The 19651-nt window shown below is 45.7% G+C and overlaps 1 protein-coding gene and 1 long non-coding RNA gene across 8 annotated transcripts in view; one reads left to right on the top strand and one right to left on the bottom strand.

The window, feature by feature from the left end:
• Nucleotides 1–258: 258 nt before the first annotated feature.
• On the bottom strand, nt 259–14358 carry LOC125408139 (uncharacterized). Of its 2 annotated transcripts, none has more exons than XR_014997915.2 (4): nt 14239–14358; nt 5608–6472; nt 3729–3902; nt 259–1103 (listed from the first exon to the last, which is right to left on the bottom strand). It is a non-coding gene; the product is annotated as an uncharacterized LOC125408139 (long non-coding RNA). The 2 variants fall into 2 exon arrangements; XR_014997916.2 differs by lacking the exon at nt 14239–14358 and adding an exon at nt 6729–7210.
• Nucleotides 14159–19651, top strand: part of Tfcp2 (transcription factor CP2) — a 45850-nt gene continuing 40357 nt past the window's right edge. For 2 of the 6 annotated variants that reach the window (XM_048446226.3, XM_085678608.2), the window contains exon 1: nt 14413–14856. Coding sequence is in view for 5 of the 6 variants with exons in the window: in XM_085678608.2 (XP_085534734.1) it covers nt 14735–14856 (122 nt within the window). In the remaining variant the exon portion in view is untranslated. Of the gene's footprint in view, nt 14384–14410; nt 14857–19651 lie in introns of those variants that run through there. The other 4 variants (XM_048446192.3, XM_085678607.2, XM_087899299.1 and 1 more) reach the window with 4 other exon arrangements.

The following is a 19651-nucleotide window of genomic DNA, read 5'->3' on the forward strand; positions in this document are numbered from 1 at the left end:
TGGACTGACCTGGACACTCACCTTCCCACCCAAGTCTGCCTTGCCCTAGGATTCCAGCACAGCTTGCATCTATTTGGGCCAGGCTTTGGCCTCTGATCTACTCTCTTTGTCTCTTCCTAAATCTAAGCTTATACAATATATAGATGATTGCAGCTTAGTAATTAGTCACCTATTATAATCAAACTTGTAATCACATTAGGTGAGTTTTTTTTTGTTCCTGTGATGAGACCCCCAAACAAGACCACCACAGAGCCGGTATCTGATGCAAGCCCACACGGTTTTATTGACTACAAACTTGAGTTTGGATCATCATCCAGCACTCCGACGCAGCAGGTGGAGCCGACCAGTCTTGAACCTTTGAAGCAGGGGGTTTTTAAAGGGAAAAGCCTCCAGCAAGGTGGTCCAGCCTTGGCGTTACATGATTGGATACAAATTCAGTAAGGGTAGGGGACTTTTGAATTCATTGGCTGGGTCTAGGGGAGTTTCCAAACAGCAATTATCAGATGCCCACAAGGACATCTCAAGCAAGCATTGTTGCTAGTCATTGGCTGGCCACCGGGTGGGGTCACTTTGACGGGGGCAGGCACAGTTTGTGGTTTTTCTTAGAAATGTCATTTTGACTTTAACTGAAGCTGGGTCAGCCCTAGGTCAAGTGCAGCTAAAATGGAGTTCTTTCTCAGAATGGAGTTTGTCCTGCTCCTTCATTCTCTTTCTTGTGCCTGTGAGAGCCCAATCACGGGTCTCGGTTTTGTCCCAGCTCATCCGATTCCATCAAGCCCCTCTGAGTTTCCCCTGTCAGGGTTGATAACGAGCCTCTCCTGTGACATGTTACCACCGATTGGCATCCGGCAACCACTAGTCGAATAGTTCCAAGTCTTTCTTTGAACTGTACCAGCCTACTTAAAAGAACTTCCCATCCTTCTCCTCTGTAGTCTTCTTTGAGTGCGAAGGGATCTGCAGGTCTGGCATGAGTGTAAAAGATTCAGGAGACTATGCCGTCAACCTTAATGGCAGCGGGTGTCCGTCAGCAGGGTGAGGAAAGGTCCCTTCCATCTGGGCTCTGGCGATGCCTTCTCACATAGACCCAGTGCCCTGGCCAGAACCTGTGGGGTCAGGAGGCACACCAGACTCATAAAGGATCCTGAGCTTTGGACTCCTTGTGTGGCATCAAGGAGGTCTCTATCATCCAGCTCCACCAGGAGATCTGTCTGCAGGTTGGGAATAATAGGGGGTTGGGTCCTAAACATAATCTCAAAGGGTGTCCATGCCATCTGATGGGGCAAGTTTCTAACCCTAAACAAGGCAAAGGGGAGGAGGATCGCCCAGTCTGTGCCACTCTACAGGGCTAATTTGGTTAAGGTCTCTTTTAGAGTTCTGGTCATTCTTTCTACCTGCCCTGAACTCTGGGGTCTGAGAGCACAATGTAATTTCCAATCAGTCCCCAGTGCAGTGGCTAAATTCTGACTTACCTGGGACACAAAAGCTGGTCCATTGTCTGGTCCTGTCACAGTGGGAAATCCATACCTGGGCCGGGTGTCTTCTAGGAGCATATTTGCCACCCCCTGTACTATCTCATGCTTGGCGGGGAATGCTTCCATCCAGCCTGAGAAGGTGTCTATATGCACTAACAGGTAATACTTGCCAGGTTTAATTTCTGTGAAATCTACCTCCCAATACACATCAGGCTTCTTTCCTCTGAGCCGGGTTCCAGGATTTTTAGGACTGGCAGCAGCATTGGTCAGCACACAGGCCTTGCATTGGGAGACTATGTCTGCAATTTTTTGCTTTCCATCTCTGATTTTAGTTTTTGAGTGTCTCAACAGATTTTGCATCCTACAAATCCCCACGTGAGAGGAGTGGTGAATCTTTTGGAGCAGTGTCTACTCAGATGGTCAGGCAGAATGATTGTGCTGTCTGCTGATCGCCACCATCTTTCCAGGTTTTGCACCATGGGGAGGGACTTTATCCAGGCCAGATCCTCCCTGTGTATTTGTGAGTTTCAGGTAAGGCAGGGGATCCTGGTTCTACTAAGGTTGCACTGCTACTTCCTGGGCAGTTTTATCTGCCAAATTGTTGGGCCCATCCCCTTTCTGGTGTCCTGGACGATGCATGATGGTCACTTTTTTAGGCTTCCATAGGACCTTGAGGAGGGCCAGAATTTCTTTATTATTTTTAATAGATTTTCCCTCTGCAGTCAGTAGTCCCCTTTCTTTATACATCGCCCCAGGGAGATGAGCGGTGGCAAACGCAGAGCAGCTATTGTCCCTGTCTCCGTTCTAGAGCTTTGGTCAAGGTCACCCATTCTGCCCATTGAGTGGAAGTGCCTGTAGGCGTTGGCTCCGATCACCTCCTCTGAAGTGGTCACTGCCCCTGCGTCCCTCTGTTCATCTTGTACAAAACTGCTCCAAGTGTACCGGGTGACGTCCACATCAGGCAGGGGAGTGTCCCTCAGATCAGGTCAGACACAGTATTACCTAAGCCAAGATTCCAGAGAAGTCATGCAAAGGCACTTCCAAGTCTGGGTCAGGTAGTAGGGTGTCTGGGTTCAGGGCTGTGGGCACCTGAAACGTTATTCTGGCGGGGCTGAGTAACAGTGTCTGACACTGAGTCATGCTGGCGTTGCTCAGCAACCTGTCAGGAGGCTGCTGGAGGACTCCTTCTAAAGCATGAGGGGTAGTTATGATAAGATTTTGTTCCAGATTCAATTTATCTGCATCCATTACCAGTAAGGCCACAGCTGCTATTATGTGGAGACAGGGGCCACTGGGTGGCCACAAGGTCTAACTTCTTGGACAGATAGGCCACAGGTCATTTCCAAGGACTCAAGATTGGGTCAAGACACCTTTAGCTATTCCTCTATGCTCATCCACAAATAAGTGAAAAGGCTTAGTCACATCCGGCAGACCCAACGCTGGGGCTGAGAGCAGATTTTATTTGAGTTTGTCAAATGCCTACTGATGATTTTCTGTCCATAAAAGGTTCTTGTTGCAGGAGGGCCTGTTTGTTCATCCTGGCCGCCCGGCTAGTTTAGCCCCAAAATAACCACATAGAAACTGTATTAATTAAATCACTGTTTGGCCCATTGGCTCTAGCTTCTGATTGGCTAACTCTTACATCTTAATTTAATCCATTTCTATTAACTGTGTATTTCCACGAAGTCGTGGCCTACCAGCAAAGTTCCAGTCTATCTTTGGCGGTGGATCCATGGCGTCTCCCCTGATTCTGCCCTTCTTTCTCCCAGCATGCCATTTAGTTTTCCCTGCCTAAATTCTGCCCTATCAATAGGCCAAGGCAGTTTCTTTATTCATTAACCAAGAAAAACAACACACAGACAGAAGGACTCCCACACCAGGTTCTGCCCTTCCTTGGTGGCCACTTATAGAGGTTTAGCCAATTCAGCAAAGCATGGAATCCATAGCGGCAGAAGCCTGCTGTACCTAGGAACTCGCTCACTTGTCTAGCCATGGTGCGGGTCGGGGTCTTAAGCACCATCTTTTTGCGTGCTTCTGAGAGCCACCACTGTTCTTCTGTCAGGAGGTACCCCAGGCACGTTACCTGCTGCATACAGATGTGGGCCTTCTTGATTGAGGCACAGTACCGTTGGTCCCATAGAGTTCGCAGTAGCCATTCAGTCCCAGTCAGGCAAGTCTCCTGATCCATGGCTGCAATCAGTAAGTCATCTACATATAGAAACAGACTGACACCTAGGTTCTATGCCCAGTACTCACCCAGGTCTTCATGTAGAACTTCATCAAAGTTAGTGGGAGACTTTTTGAATCCATATGGTAGACTGGTCCATGTCAGCTGACTGCTGATCCCAATCTCTGGGCCATGCCATTCAAAGGTGAAGTGTGGTTGGCTTTGGGGGGCCAGAGGCACACTGGGAAGGGCATCTTTTAGATCTAGAACAGAGTACCACTGTTAGTCCTGGGGGCAACGAGGTGAGTAAGGTATATGGGTTAGGCACTATGAGGTGTATGTCAATCACCCTATTGACTTCCCTTAAGCCCTAGAGTGTAGGCAGAGGCTGCTTGATCGGTTCTGGCCTTCCAGACTAGAAATAATCACGCAGAGACTGTATTAATTAAATCAAGCTTGGCCTATTAGCCTGTGCCTATTTCTAGCTAGCTCTTGCATCTTAAATCAACCCATCTCTATTAATCTGTGCATCACCACGAGGTCACAGCCTACTGGCAAGGTTCTGGGGTCTGTCTCCTCCAGCAGCTCCTTGGTGTTTCCCTGACTCCGCCTACTTTCTCCTCCTCTATTTGCTTGGAATTCCCACCTTGCCCTATTCTGCACTGCAATAGGCCCAAAGCAGCATCTTTATTATCAAATAACATTCACAGCATACAGAGGGCAATCCCACATCACTGGAGTGGCCTGTAATCATTGGTATGAGATTTCTTAATAGGCAGTAAAGGCATGTTGCAGGCCAATTGCATGGGCTGTAGGACTCCCAAGTCTGGCAGCCGCCTGACATGTGGGATGATGTCTTTCTTGGCCTCTAAGGGCATAAACAGGGACAACGCACTGCCAGTTTCATCCCTCCTGTTTGGCCCAGGCTGATGGAAACTCCTGAAGTCATCTCTCCAACTGTGGATCAGGTTCAGGGCCATTGGTGTGGCCTATACTCGTCAGTCAAACTGCTAGTTACCAGAACGTGAATAGGTTTTCCGTCTTTACTGAGCAGCTTGTCTCCCTCACCAGAAAAATGTGTCTGGGCCTTCATTTTAGCCATACAAGGGATAATGACATTCAAGGATTACCAGAAATGAGTGGGTTACCCAGCCCATTCCTAAGTCCATCATTGTTCGGGTGGTCCATGTAAGGTCCATGAATAAGACTTTGCCCCTTTGGCCCCTTGAGTCCAGATCTTTTTATTTGTCATGGGCCCATCGGCCTTTAATAATACCAAATTCTCAGCTCCTGTATCCACCATGAAGCCAGTCTTTCCCCCTCCACTCTCAGGGTTACCCTGGGTTCAAGGAGGGGAGCCAAACCCCATCTCTCCTCGCCACTGTCCATCTCTAAACTAAGGACCTTGCTGCTGTCCTTAGCTTTCCCCCATGGGCATCATCTCGCCCAGCATCCTTCCTCCTTTCAGGACGCACACGGATTCTTTTCCAGCCAGGGCCTTCGTTTACTGTCTTTTGGTTTCTTGTCCTCTCCCCAGCACCCAGGCACCGTAGCTGCCCTCTGTGCTCCTCCGCTCCCGCTGTAGCAGCCACAGCACACTAGAAAGGTGATGGTTCTCCTCTGCTCTTCCCTCTGCACTCTCCCTGCCACTGCACACCTTCTCAGCCACTGCAGCAAACTCTCCAACGCCTTTCCCTCCTAAGTGCTCTAGTTTCTGCAGTTTCCTTCTAAGGCCTAGGGCTGCTTGGTTACCAAAGCCTCACGCCAAGGCCACCACACTTCCCGTGACTCTGGATTTTGTGGTGTCTGTCTCTTGAAAGCCTCCTGTAGTCATTTCCAACAATGCAGCTTGGCTTTCATCTGGTCCCTGTCTAACACCATAGACCTTGCTCAAATTTGTGGGCCGATCCACGGCCACTTTGAGACCCACCAGTAGAGTCTGATGATAGACAAGGAGACTCCTCTTACCTTCAGCCGTGTTGTAGTACTATTTGGGGTGAGATAGAGGGAATGTGGCCATCGCTGAGAGTCTGGTTGGCTGTAGGCTCCCTGTGGGGCCCAGAACCAATTTTCGGGCTTCCACCTAGACCCAGTCCCACTCCTCCATGGAGAACACAATTGTCCTAAGTGGGATGGTGGGTGAAAGGAACAGTTTTGAGGAGAGTCATCAAGCCTTGGGAGTTCTCAGAGAAAGGAGAATTTTGAGACTTCCAATTGGAGAGATCACTGGTGGCAAAGGCCCAGTAATAAAAGGGTTGATTCCTATCTTGGTTGAGGGCCCAGTGGCCCTCAAAGAGAGAACAGTAGAATCCAGTTCAGGGGTCCTTCCTCTCCATCTTCTGGTGCCCCTGGTTGGGCCTTCCCCATGGGTGGGGTCTATGGAGGGGGTCTCCTTGGGCCACTGCTGGTGCAGGCCTGGGAGCTGGGGTATGGGTATAAGGAGGGGGAGGGAAAGTATCTTCTTCAGTATTCCCACCCTGAAAAACTGGAGCTGGATGGGCTGAAAGGCCCCCAGTCAGTGGGAGTTTCTTCTCTGCCCCCAGTACTGTAACCTGTTGGGGAAGAAAAGTTTTAACCCAAGAGGGAGGTTCTTCTACCAGACTTCTCCATGTTATGATGTAGGGTATCTAATCAGGATGTCCAGTTCTGGGTTGAAACACAATTTCCTACACAGCCCAATGGGTCTGGCATCAAAACTCCCCTCCCGGGGGCCAGATGAAATAAAAAGTGAGCCATTCTGAGGTGCAAAAGGTAACCAACCTTCCCTTGTGAATTTCAACCCCTTGATTATGAGCTGTGGTTTGCATGTCCTTCCAGTGGGGTAGGCAGAGATCTAGGGGAGAAGAGGGGGACTGTCCCATTATTTCCATCTCAGTCAGATACACAAAAACACCAAACAAACGACAACACAAAAGATCAAGGGCACAAAAAAGATTTTGCCCCAATAAGACAACCAACAAAGCTTCAGAAACAGTGATGGCTTGGTGCCCTCAGCAGGGAGCAACTCTCCAGGTTCAATCACACCAAGGACCATCCAAACATGAGACTCTCTGTCCTCAATCAAACATGCCTTGGGGCTTTCCACATACCCGTCTCCAGGGTGTGAAATGTCTCCTGGACCCCCATGGTCCTGGTCCTCCAACGCCTTTACTGACTGTCCCAGACACTGACTGTTACTGGACCACGTTATAGATTTGGCACACTTCAGAAAGTGAAAGTACAGAACACCATAGAGACAAAGACAGGAACAGAAACAAAGAGACTTATCAGCTGGTCATGAACTCCTCAGGCCAGAGTCTGTGGGGATCCTGAACGAGCCTCCAAATGTACCTGCATCAAGAGACTCCCCCAAACAAGACCACCACAGAGCCGGTATCCAATGCAAGGACACAAGAGGGGTTTACTGAATATGAACTTAAATGTGGACCATCATTCAACACTCTGATGCAACAGGTGGAGGAGAATGACCCTGAACCTCTAAAGCAGGGAGTTTTTAAGGGAAAAAGTCTTAAGCAGGGTACAGCCTTGGTGTTACATGATTGGATACAAATTTGGTGAGGGAAGGCAACCTTCAAATTCATTGGCTGGGTCTAGGGGAGTTTCCAAACAGCAATTATCAGATGCCCACAAGGACATCTTAAGCAAGCATTGTTGCTAGTCATTGGCTGGCCACCGGGTGGGGTTACTTTAACTGTGGCAGGCACAGCCTGTTTTTCTTAGAAATATTATTTTGATTTTCACTGAAGCTGGATCAGCCCTAGGTCAAGTGCAGCTAAAATGAAGTTCTTTCTCAAAATGGAGTTTGTTCTGTTCCTTCATTTTCAAGGTCAAACAAAGATATATTTTAGACACACAGGTTATCTTCAAACTCTTTAGAGATCTGCAGAATAAGGCATTCAAGATGTTTTAATAAATAGGCTCTTTTTATGACAATGTTAAATGTCTGCTCCTGGCAGCACCAATCTACTTCAGAGAAGATAATGGGCATTGAAGAAACTCCACATGGAGTTTGCTTTCTTTGTAGCAAAAGTAAGCCACTTGGTAAGAAGAGCTCTTGCCTTGACTGCTGACAGTATGCTGTCCTAATTGGACAAGAAGGACACACAAAAAAGTAACTGCCAAACATTGTAAAGACAAGGAGAGACAGCCCTTCAGAATATCCTGCATCACAGAAAAGTCTGTCAGATATGCTAAGCCTGTAGATAGATGCCCCAACATTGCAGAGGAACTTTGGGTGTCTGTCCAGGCAGCCAGCTGTTTCTGTCACTTCTCACATTTTTTTTGGAAGTCACTGGCTCACACTTCCTTCCTGCTTACTAAGTTAATATTATTTCCTTCTTGGGTCTCTGAGGGAGTTGAAGATTAGATATAGTTTTACCTGTTTACCTGATGCAGAAAGCAAGTTATGACAAAAAGTAAATTAGGTACAATACTTTAAACTCACCAAGATAGGATAAATATGGAGTATTTTCTGTGAATTTGTCAAATGCAAATGGACTAGTCATTGTTGATGCATTTATTGTGTGTGTATATTGTATATAGTCATTGTACTTATTGTATATAGTTTTTATGTTAGTTATAGCCTTCTTTTTCATTTTAGACAAAAGGGGAAATGTAGTAATATTTCATTTGTATTTTAATAAATAAAACTTGCCAAAAAAATCAGAGAGTTAAATAGTGACCGTGGTCAGCCTTACAGACCAGGTAGTGGTGACACACACACACTTTTAATCCCAGTAGTCACACTAGTTTGCCATAGAAACCAGATGGTAGTGGTCTATGTCTTTAATCCCAGCACTAGAGAGCAATAAAAGACGGGAGGAGACAGCTTTCAGGCTCAGTCTTATTCTGAGGGTTCCTGGAGGCAGGGCTGCCATTTTGGTTTGAGATAGAGGTAATAGCGTGCTGATTTGCTTTTCTGACCTTCAGGCTGAACCCAATATCTGTCTCTGGGTTTTTATTAATCGTTCTACAAATGATCTTCTCTGTAGTCATCCCTACAGCTTGGTCAGATTGTCTCCTGCTCCTACTAATCTTCCTGTCTGACCGGGGATACAGGGTGTCATCCTCTAAGTTCAGCTGTTCTCCCCTCAGGCCATCACCCTAGACAGAAAATGCCTAATCTAATGGGTTTTTATTAATCGTTCTACAAATGATCTTCTCTGTAGTCATCCCTACAGCTTGGTCAGATTGTCTCCTGCTCCTACTAATCTTCCTGTCTGACCGGGGATACAGGGTGTCATCCTCTAAGTTCAGCTGTTCTCCCCTCAGGCCATCACCCTAGACAGAAAATGCCTAATCTAATCACTCACAATCCCCACTACCAAGGTCAAAATTCTATCCTTCCTAGGGGAGACTGATTCTTAGATTTTTGGATCCCTTTTTTCTCCTTTCTTGCTTACCGTTGGCCCCTCACTCAAGTTCCCCTTGTGTCTCTTGACAAACCTTTGTGTAAACTTCACTGGGCCCTCCCAGCCCAAACCACTGATCAACACTTTGAACTAATAGCTCTTGCTGGGCCTTTCAATAGCAAAGGAACTTAACTGCTCTGAACCATGCTCTGATCGGACCCAAACTGCTCTATGGCTCTCCTAAGGCATGTACTTTTGTTTCTGTTGCCTTTGGTCACCCACCATATTTGATTCTACATGCTAGAGTCTTCCTCTTCATCCATTTCTTCCCTCCACCTGCTCTGACCATCTGTTTCTTCTTGTCTACTTGCTAAGTGTGTTGTTCTCTGGCTTCTGGAGCCTGCTATGCCCTCCAGAGCTCTGAACACACAGGCATCTCCCTGCCGTGCCTTCCTAGGCCCTACCACATGGGACACTGTCTATACACTATGACGCCTGCTCCTCTCCCTCTAGTGGAACCCTCCTTGTTTCCTTACCTCCTCCCCCTCGGAGCTGCCTGCTCTGTCCTGCAGCTTCCTTGAGTCCTTCTAGGCCTCTGTGAACTTCTACCTCCCGTCTCCCTCCTGGAAGTCTCACAGCTTCTCTATGCCTTCCTGGGTATTTCTCTTGCCTCTCAGCTCCCACTTGGAGCTTAGAAAAGCTCCCTTGTGTGGGATTTGTCTACAGCCCTTTCTCTCTTACTCTCTAGACTCAGATTTCATTAAAGCCTTGCTCTGGTACTACAAGCAGGTTGACCTCAATACAGCCCAATGACCAAATTTGCGTGTTCAATCTTCAAATTCTCTCATATGGTAACGCCTTCTGCTACTGCACAAACAAATGATTTGAAAATCTCTTTTATCTACACTTGCCCTCGCCTCCTCTATTTCTTATTTACATCTGTCTGGGGTAGCTCTTACATATGAGTGTTTAATGTTCAATAGACCCCCCCCCACCTCTAACCAACAGCCCATTCTGATAGATTAGAAAATTGTTTTATATCAGTCTGTCAAATGCCAGTCTAGTTCCCTGTAACTCCCTCATCCATCTCTCCCTCACTTACTCTCATGCCTGTTTTCTCTATGACCAAAAGGAATATTACTATAAGAAATGGCCAGAAACTTAGGGATGTTGCCCATATTTGTCTTGCAAATGCCAGGAGACAAATCTGGGACATCCAAATTCCCCCTCTCTTTACATACAGGAAGGATTCTTCCACCTCTACTACATTCAAGACCCACGGGACATCAGATGGGAGGATGGTTTCACAGGCAAACTGTATTATGACATGTTCAATAAGTGTACTACAGGCATGGTCAAAACACACAGAGAATACACCCCACCCAACCCCAACATCGAGGTATAGGAAAAATGAAGGTGTGATCTCATTCATCAAAGGTTCTTGCCTCCCTAATGTCTCCCGTCTTGGGTGACACTGATCCCACCTCTCAGTCCTCATGGTCACTCCATCTCTTGTTTCAGACCTCTGCATATCAGCTGCTGAATAACACTCTGCCCAGCTGCCTTGGAGATTGCTGGTTGTGTGTCTCTCCAGGGTCAAACTCACAGTTGGCATTTGTGGCTTTCCCCATCAGTCTATTAGATTCTCTTACCTCGCTGCTCATTAACTGCTCTGAATCAATTATTCCTGCTACCCCTCATCTTTCCCACATCTCTCTTCGGTATTGCAGACTGCTTTAACTCCCCAGTATGCTGTGGGATAATGCTCTTGTACACTGTAAAGATGTGTCACTCATATTAGTTTAATAAAATGCTGATTGGCCAGTAGCTAATCAGGAAGTATAGGTGGGTCAACCAGACTAGGAGAATTCTGGGAAGAGGAAAGGCAGAGACAGTCACCAGCCAGATGCAGAGGAAGCAAGATGAGAATGCCTTATTGAGTACCAAGCCGCATGGCTAACCATAGATAAGAATTATGTGTTAATTTAACTTGTAAGAACTAGTAGTAATAAGCCCGAGCAATAGATCAAACAGTATATTATTAATATAAGCTTCTGTGTGTTTATTTGGGACTGAGTGGCTGTGGGACTGGGCAGGACAGAAACTTCCATCGACACCCCAGGTACTCATTTTATGAGCACACTGGGTGCTTCAGACTAATAATACCCTAACCCTCAGCACCACCATCCAGCCCATATCCCCAAATGTTCACAACACCTCTGTCATTTATGGCACTAGAATTTGCTACAGCCTACCTGCAGGGTGCTCTGGGACTTGTACCATGTTGTTCTCCTTCCTAAATTAGGGGTGATACCTGGTAAAGTACCTTTACTGGTTCACACCTTCATTCAGGACCTCCAACCCATAGCTCAGAACATCCTCACCCTCCAGGACCAAATAAACTCACTGGCCACCACAGTACTACAAAATCAACAAGGACTAGATCTTCTACCAGTGGAGAAGGGTGGCCTTTGCTTCTTTCTCAGGGAGGAATGTTGCTTCTAAGTCAACCAATAGGGCATAGTAAATAAAAGACAAGACCCAACACTCCAGACTAATCCCCAAAGTCATACGGAACACCTCCATGTTTCTGGCTGGTGAAACGTGATGCTCCAATATGGACCTTTCTTAACTCCCCTTCTCTTCCTTTTCCTAATCCTACTAATTGTTCCCTGTCTTATAAACTTCTTATCTAGATTTCTTCAGTAAAAAATTTTAAAAATCTTCTAACCAACCTTTAACCAGCTGTTATTACAGGATGATCAATCCCTCCCTACAGAATCAGAGTCCTACACCCCCGATTACACACTGACAGTGAAGATCAAGCTTGCCTCGAGGACTTGGAGGCTGCCACACAACAGGAAGTAGTCTAATGATAACTTTGCCCTTTTTCCTGGCCCCTGATTAGTTATCAATAATAAAAAAAAAGTGTGGAATGTAGGGTAACAGACCAGTGAAAAATTACCCTGCTCCCTGCCTGTCCCCAAACCCGAGACTTGGAAATCCCCACACCCATCACTCAGGATCAAAGGCCAAGCAATACTGTAGCCATGCTGTGCTATTCCACCAGTTCACTGCACAAGCTCCTCGGACCCCCATAAAAGTCTGCTCCTTCTCCCAGCCTCTCAGAGGCAGCCACCATTCTGTGTTTCTCCCCAATGAATCTCTTGTGTGAGGTTTGTTGTATGGTGTGACTTTGTGGTTTTCCTTGGCTCCCAATTGCCAAGATCTTCTTGCTCTGGACATCCCTTTCATTGGTGGATCCTAGGTCCCAGGGATAGAGCATAAGTTCTCAACCATGGAGTGGATGAAGAACAAGGGTCAATACCTGCTCTCTTTTAAACATTTTTTTATTTTTTAAAAATTTGTTTTATGTGTATGGATGTTTTGTCTGCATGCATGTCTGTGTACTATGTGTGTTCCGGTGCCCTCAGAGGCCAGAAGGGATGTTGGATCTACTGTGAGAGTTGTGGGCAGTCATATGAGTGCTGGAGATTGAACCTGAGTCTTTGGAAGAGCAGCCAATGTGCTTGACTCCATGCTCCCTTGAGACTTTATTTTTAACCATGTGTGTGGGGTATGTGCATGGGACACCAACAGAAGCCAGCAGAACCAGACCACTCTTGGGTTGAAGTCACACAAGGGTTCGGTTAGAGCAGTTTCTGCTCTTAACCTCAGTCATCTCTCTAGCCCCTTTTTTCTTCCCTCCCTCCCTTCCTTCCTCCCTCCCTCCCTCCCTCTTTCCTGACAGGGTCTCACTCTATAGTACGGCTTGGCCACCAGCTTTCTATATAGCCCAGGCTGGCCTCGCAAGTATTTGCGATCCTTATGCCTCATTTTCTCAAGTGCTGGAACTACAGGCATGGGCTACTAGGCTTGGCCTTTTATATATATATTTTAAACACAGGGTCTAGTAGCTCTTGTAGACCAGGCTGGCCTCAAACTCCTATTCTCCTGAATTTGCCTCCTGAATTCTGGGATTAAAGGTGTAGGCCACCACATTAAGCAATTTCCCCGAACTTTTATGAGGTAGACATCCATTGGGAGAAGTAGGTTTATACAAAAATAAAAGTCAAAACAGACTGTAAAACTATTGAGATGAAGTACAACAATGAAGGACATTTTCATGTATAGCAGCCTTCCAGTGAGAGTCAGCTAATTTAAGCCCTTTGTCTGTTTTCTGATCCGTAAAGTCTTTTCCATTTACCTGTAGAGTTCACTTTAAGACACTAGGTAGACCTGGCTGTCCTGGAACTTGCTATGTAGGCTAGTCTGGCTTGAATTTGTGTTGATCCTCCTGTCTCAGCCCACTGAGTGCCAGGGTTATAGGAGCGCATCACCATAACCTATTAGCGTTCTAATTACAACCCTGTCTTGAGGAGTTCTAGTAAAGTAATGCTGTTCATAGCACACAGGTATATAGCCAGTGATTAATAAAAATGGTCATAATTTCTTAATCCCTAAAAGAGCAAGGTGGAGTTGGTACCATTTCACCTCCCTGCTCCAGAGTCTTCACTATGCAGTCCTGGTTTACCTGGAAATCAGATCAGCTTGCCTGTCTCTGGAGTACTGGGATCAAAGCATAAGCCACCATGCCTGGCTACGGTTTATTTATTTACAATTAAGTAAATTCAATCTCTGTGAGACTATTCTGGTTATCGAGCTATAAATAAAGACGCCAGGCCTGACTTTGCTCTGCAGATCTTTCTCCAAAACTCCTCCGTCATAACTTTTAAAAGAGCAGGGTACGGTAGGCAGAGGTTGCGAATGTCTGACTTCCAGGCCAGTCAAAACTACTCAGAGACCCTGTCTCAAAACATCAGCAAACACCCCAATAGTTTCCCTGTCTCCTGCTCGAATGCATTAGGAGAAGGGGAAGATACGGAGCGGAAAGTGAGGAGAGTTTGAGACAGCACCAGGGACACAATGTCCCTTCAGGGAGGGAGGCGGGCGGGGTACGGCCAGACAGCCAGCTCTCAGATCGCCAGACACTCAGGCAGCGCGACCAGAACCCCATGCTACTACCCCAGCTCCATGCCACGCCGTCCACACCTGAGCACTGCGGCCGCCCACCGCCTAGGGGGCGGGGAACATTAGCTTTGATAGCCTATCACCGCTGCGAAAGCCAAGCCAGACTCCGCCTCTTCATTGGTGGGCGGCAACGTGACGTCACCTTCGGGTGGAAGAGGACGCCATGATTGGTTGGCGCTGGGACGGGTTTGCGCTTCGAGTCTACGCCGAACTTTACCTGTCCAGGTTTCCGGGCGCTCGGAGGCACTCCCGAGGGCGTGGGGAGCGCTGCACAGAAATCTGGGTTTTCTTCTGAGGACCTAGCACGGGAGAACCGGTGACCGGAAGTGATCTGCTGACCGGAAGCGGGGCCTGAGGGGAAAGTGCGGGCCCCCCCCGGAGGGAGGAGCTCTCCGCGGCAGGGGGCGGAGGGCACGCCCGGGCGTTTGGCGTGCGGCGCGGCTCCGCTTAGAGGCTGTGTGGAGGGCGCCGAGCGGCCGGGAGGGCTCAGCCGCACTCGAGCAAGTCCGGAGTAGTTGAGACCCGGGCACCTCGCGCTCCCGAGAGCCGAACTAGAGGAATCCTGGCCATCGGGGCACCCGAGTAGTAACCGGGGTGCAGCCTCAGGGTCAGGCTCGGGGTTCTGGTGTGCTGCGCGAGCGAGCTTGTTTGTAGGTTCCCTGCCGGGTAGAGTTACGCTCCGTGCCTTTGTACAGGGCAAGGAAGGAGCCGGCATGGCCTGGGCTCTGAAGCTGCCGCTGGCGGACGAGGTGATTGAGTCGGGGCTGGTGCAGGACTTTGATGCTAGCCTGTCCGGCATTGGCCAGGAGCTGGGCGCTGGTGCGTACAGCATGAGGTGAGTGATGGCTTCCTCGCACCTTACCTTCTCAGTAACAGGCAGGATCGTGAAAGTGGGGAAGGCGGGGGTAGAGTTCAAAAAACTGCTTGTAGCGGGGTGGGAAGACCTTTTTCCCTTGTTGGCTTGAGTGGTGTGGGAGAACTAGAGAAAGACTGTGGGAAGTGTCAGCTCTGCAGGGCCTTGGGGTGGGAAGAGTCAGCTCTGCAGGGCCTTGGGGTGGGAAGTCTGGCACTGGCCTTGTATGCACATGTGGTATGGTATGCCTGATTCATGTGAGGAAAGGGTTACATTGAGCACGTGAGGGGTGTCCAGGCAGCTGGAGAGTTGGAAACTGGGGTTAAGTTGACTACTTGGGTAAGACGTCTACACATAGCCATCTTTTATGACAAACTTGTTTTAAGGCTTCTCTTCCAGGGTTTCCATCTTTGGAAACTTGAGCTGAGAAGTTTTTAAACAGTGACAAAGTCATTAGTACTACATGAATTATCAGGGGATAGAGGCAGGGGGAATCAGGAGTTTGGGCTATCCTTGGCTACATAGCAAAGCTGTCATGGGTTACATGACATCCTGTCTCAAAAAAAATGTAGCAAAGATAACTTCTAGATATTTCTAGACACCTATATATTGAGCTTATTGTCAGGGAATATGTGGAGGGGACAGTGCCGCACACTGCTGGAGCAGCTGGGGGTGGGGACAGTGCCCCACACTGCTGGAGCAGCTGGGGGAGTTTTCTCCCCCTTAGGAATCCCTGCCACAGAAAGAGAATTTCAGGATAAGGTACTATGAAGCAGATTTGGAGTTTATTAAAATGTTTTTAAACATCCATTTAAGCATGGGGACTAAAGGAAGACACACCTGAGATTGGGGTACAGAGCTGTCTTTACTGTGACTATATATAGTGGTTTTGGTGGTGCCTTAACAGGATCGCTAACCTAACAGATCACGGATCATGCATGGGGTTACTCTAGGTCTCAAAGGTTGCAGGAGGAGTTAAGATGTTTTTCTGTGAACAAAAATTTAGTCTTGTTTTGGGGATTCCTAGGAAACATCTGGGAAAGAAGAAAGGCTGTATTTGAAGATAATATAGGCATAGGTCTTAAGCATTCTATTTTATCATTCTTTTCTATGTAAAAGAAATGTTCTTTCTATGTTGATAACTTTCTTTTTATATAAAATAAATATTATTTCTATGTTGATAGTCTTCATATAAATATAGTTACTTGTGTTGGAACTTGCCCCCATTTATTTGTGTGTGTGTGTGTGTGTGTGTGTGTGCGCGCGCGCGTGCATGCCATGGCACTTGTGGAGACATTAATGGAAATCTAGAGGGTATTGGGTCATCACACTACATAGCAATACAGCCAATACAATATAGGTGTGTATGCACACACACACACACACACATACCATCATTAAGGTTTACCTTTTGTAAGTCCCTTTTTAAAAAAATACATATAAGTTAATCAGACCTTCTGGAATGTACTTAAACTTGGTTTTGTTCTGAGGTTTTTTCCTATTTCTGCTTTGGAAAAATCTTTAGGACCATACTTCTGTCTAAAACCCCTTTTCAGGGCTGGGGAGATGCCCAGGGGACTCTGCTTTACAAACATGTGCTTGCTGCACAGAAATGTCTGAGTTTGAATCCCCAGCACATGAAAGAGCCAGGTCCAGCTGCTCCAGTGAACTCCCTAGCCGGGTCACTGGGGCTCACTAACTAGCTTGCCTGCATAAATGCATGTGGAGGCCGAAGGTTGATGTCCAATGTTTTCCTCATGGAAGTCAGAAAGAAGGTGTGGGATGCCCTGGAACTGGAGTTGCAGATGGTTGTGAGCCACCATGTGGGTGCTGGCAGTTGAACCCGGGTTCTTTGGAAGAGCAGACTGCGCTCTTACACTGAGCCCCAGTTGATTGTTTCACTGGGCAGAAGCTTCTTGGTTTCATGAAGTCCACTTCAGTTGTCCTTGATTGGTAGGCACTTGGGTCCTGCTCAGGAAGTCTTTGCACACACCTATGTTGTGTAGGGTTAGGAATACAGGTATATGATTTGCTTTATTCCAGCAGTCTTCGTGTTTCATGTGTATGTTTTTGATCCAGTTGGAATGAGATTTCATGGAAGGTGATGGGTACAGGTATAATTTCAGTCTTCTGCTTGTGGACAATCAGAATTCTCAGCACCATTTGTTGAAGACGCTTTCTTTTCTCCAGCATGTTTTTGGCACCACTGTCTAACACAGTAGCCGATGTTATGTGTTTGCTTCTTTTTGGTCTGCAGTTTTGTTCCACTGTCTCTGTATCTGTCTTGGTGCCAGTGCTTTATTGTTTTATTGCTATGGCTCTGTGATGTATCTTAAGACTGGATCTGTAATCCCTTCAGCATTCTTCTTTTTGTTCAGGATTGTTTGACTATTGGGAGTCAGTCTTCTGTGGCTCCATATGAATTTTAGGATTTTTTGTTTTGTTTTGTTTTTCTATTTCTGTGAAGAATGAGATGGGGATTTTGATTGGGGTTGCATTGAATCTGTACATAGCTTTTGGTAGAACGATCATTTTCACAGTGTTGATTCTACCAGTTCATGAACATGGGATGTCATTCTGTCTCTAGTGTCTTTATCTCTTTCTTCAGTGGTTTAAAGTTTTCATTGTTGAGGTCCTTCATGTCTTGGTTAGCTTTATTCCTAGATAGTTATTTTCTTTGAGACTGTTGTGAATGGGAGTATGTCCACGATCTTCTCTCTATGTTAATTGTTGTTGTATAGAAAAGCCATTGATTGTAAGTTAATTCTGCATCCTGACACATTTCTGAATTTGTTTATTGTTTCTAGAAGTTCTGGTAGAGTTTTGGGGATCTCTGATGTATAATGACATCATATTACCTGCAAATAGGAATAGTTGACTACTTATTTCCCTGTTTGTATCCTTTAATTCCTTCACTTGTCTTACTGCTCAACCTTCAACACAGTGTTCAAGAAGAATGAGAATAGTGGATACCTGTGCTGTTCCTGACTTCAGTGGGATTGCTCCAAACTTTTCTCCATTTAGGACAGTGGTTCTCCACCTGTGGGTTGAGATCACCTTGGAGTTGCATATCAGATATTTGCATTATAGTTCACAATAGCAGAAAAATTACAGTTATAAAGTAGTAATGAAATAATTGTATGGTTGGGGTCACCACAACATGAGGAACTATATTAAAGGTTTGCAGCAATAAGTAGGTTAAGAACCACTGATTTAAGATGATGTTGGCTGTGGGCTCCTTGTATGTAACTTTTATTGTGTTGAAGTGTGTTCCCTCTAGCCCTACATTCTCTAGGACTTTATCATCAAGGTACACTAGGTTTTGTAAAAGGCCTTTTCTGCATCTATTGGAATGATCATGTGATTTTTGTCTTTAGGTCTATGAATGTGGTTTACTGCATTTATTGACTTGGGTGTGTTGAACCATCCCTACATTTCAGGTACAACACCTACTTGGTTATGGCGTATAATCTTTTTGATATATATATATACTGTTTGGAAGTATTTTATTGTGTATTTTTGAGTCTGTATTCATCAAGGATATTTGCCTATAGTTTTCTTTTTTTTCTTTTTAGCTGAAAGGTTCTTATTATTATTTCAGCCTCCTCATTTGTTATGAGCCTCTTTAGGTTGTTGCTTCTTGGTTTCATTTTGGTGGTTTGGGGGGAATCTAGAAATCGATTTATTTTCATTTTTCCTGCTTAATGGAGTACAAGTTTTAAAAATACTCCTGCATAGTTTTCTGAATTTCTTTGATGTCTATTGTAATGTTTCCCTCTTCATTTCTGTTAATTTTGGGTCCTCTCTTTTTTGTGTGTCTACCAGTTTTATTTATTTTCTAAAAGAAACTGCTCTAAGATTTGTTGATTCTTTGTATTGTTTTCCTTTGTTTCTGTTTTGTTGATTTCTGCTCTGATATTATTTCTTGCCACCAACAGGATTTGGATTTATTTTGCTCTTGTTTTTTTTTTCAGTTTTTAAAAATGCTTTATTAAGCTATTTATTTGTGCTCTTTCTGGTTTTTTAATGTAGGCATGTAGAGCTGTGATTTCTCATGCAGGACTGCCTTCAGGGATCTATGTTCTGTTTTCATCTTTATTTTAGTACCAGGAAGTTTCTTTCTTTCTTGACTTCTTCTTTGACCCACTTATAATTTAGTAGTGAGTTATTTAATCTCCATGAATTTGCATAATTACCAGAGGGTTTTATTTATTTATTTATTGCTGCCAATTTTAAGTTTTATTGCATTATGGTCAGATAGGATACAGGGAGTGTCTTCAGTCTTTTTGAATTTGGGAAGATTGGTCTCGTATCTCGGGATGTGGTTTATTTTAGAAAATCTTCCATATGCTGTTGAGTATATGTGCTCTTGTGTTCTTTAGTGTTTGGATAACTGTTCTGTAGATGTATGTTAACTTCGTCTGATGTCTGATGTCAGTTGTTTCTGATGTTTCTTCTTTTTTCGTCCAAATGACCCATCTATTGGAGAAAGTGGAGTATTGAAATCAGCTGTTATTAATGGATTGCTGTTAATCTATGTTTTTAAATCCACTAGAACATTTTTAATGAGATTAAGTGCACCAGGGTTTGGTGCACCTGTGTTTAAGATAGTAATGTCTTTTTGATTAACTGTCCCTTGATTGGAATGAAGTGTCCCTCTTACTCTCTTGATTAGTTTTAAGTTGAAGTCTTTTTTTGTCATATAATAGCAACACCTGCTTGCATCCTGTCCCATTGATTAGAGTACTTTTGCCCATCCCTTTTAGTCTAAGGTAAT

The sequence above is a fragment of the Myodes glareolus genome, chromosome 19, assembly GCF_982192425.1.
Source record: "Myodes glareolus chromosome 19, mMyoGla1.1, whole genome shotgun sequence".
Classification (NCBI taxonomy): domain Eukaryota; kingdom Metazoa; phylum Chordata; class Mammalia; order Rodentia; family Cricetidae; genus Myodes; species Myodes glareolus.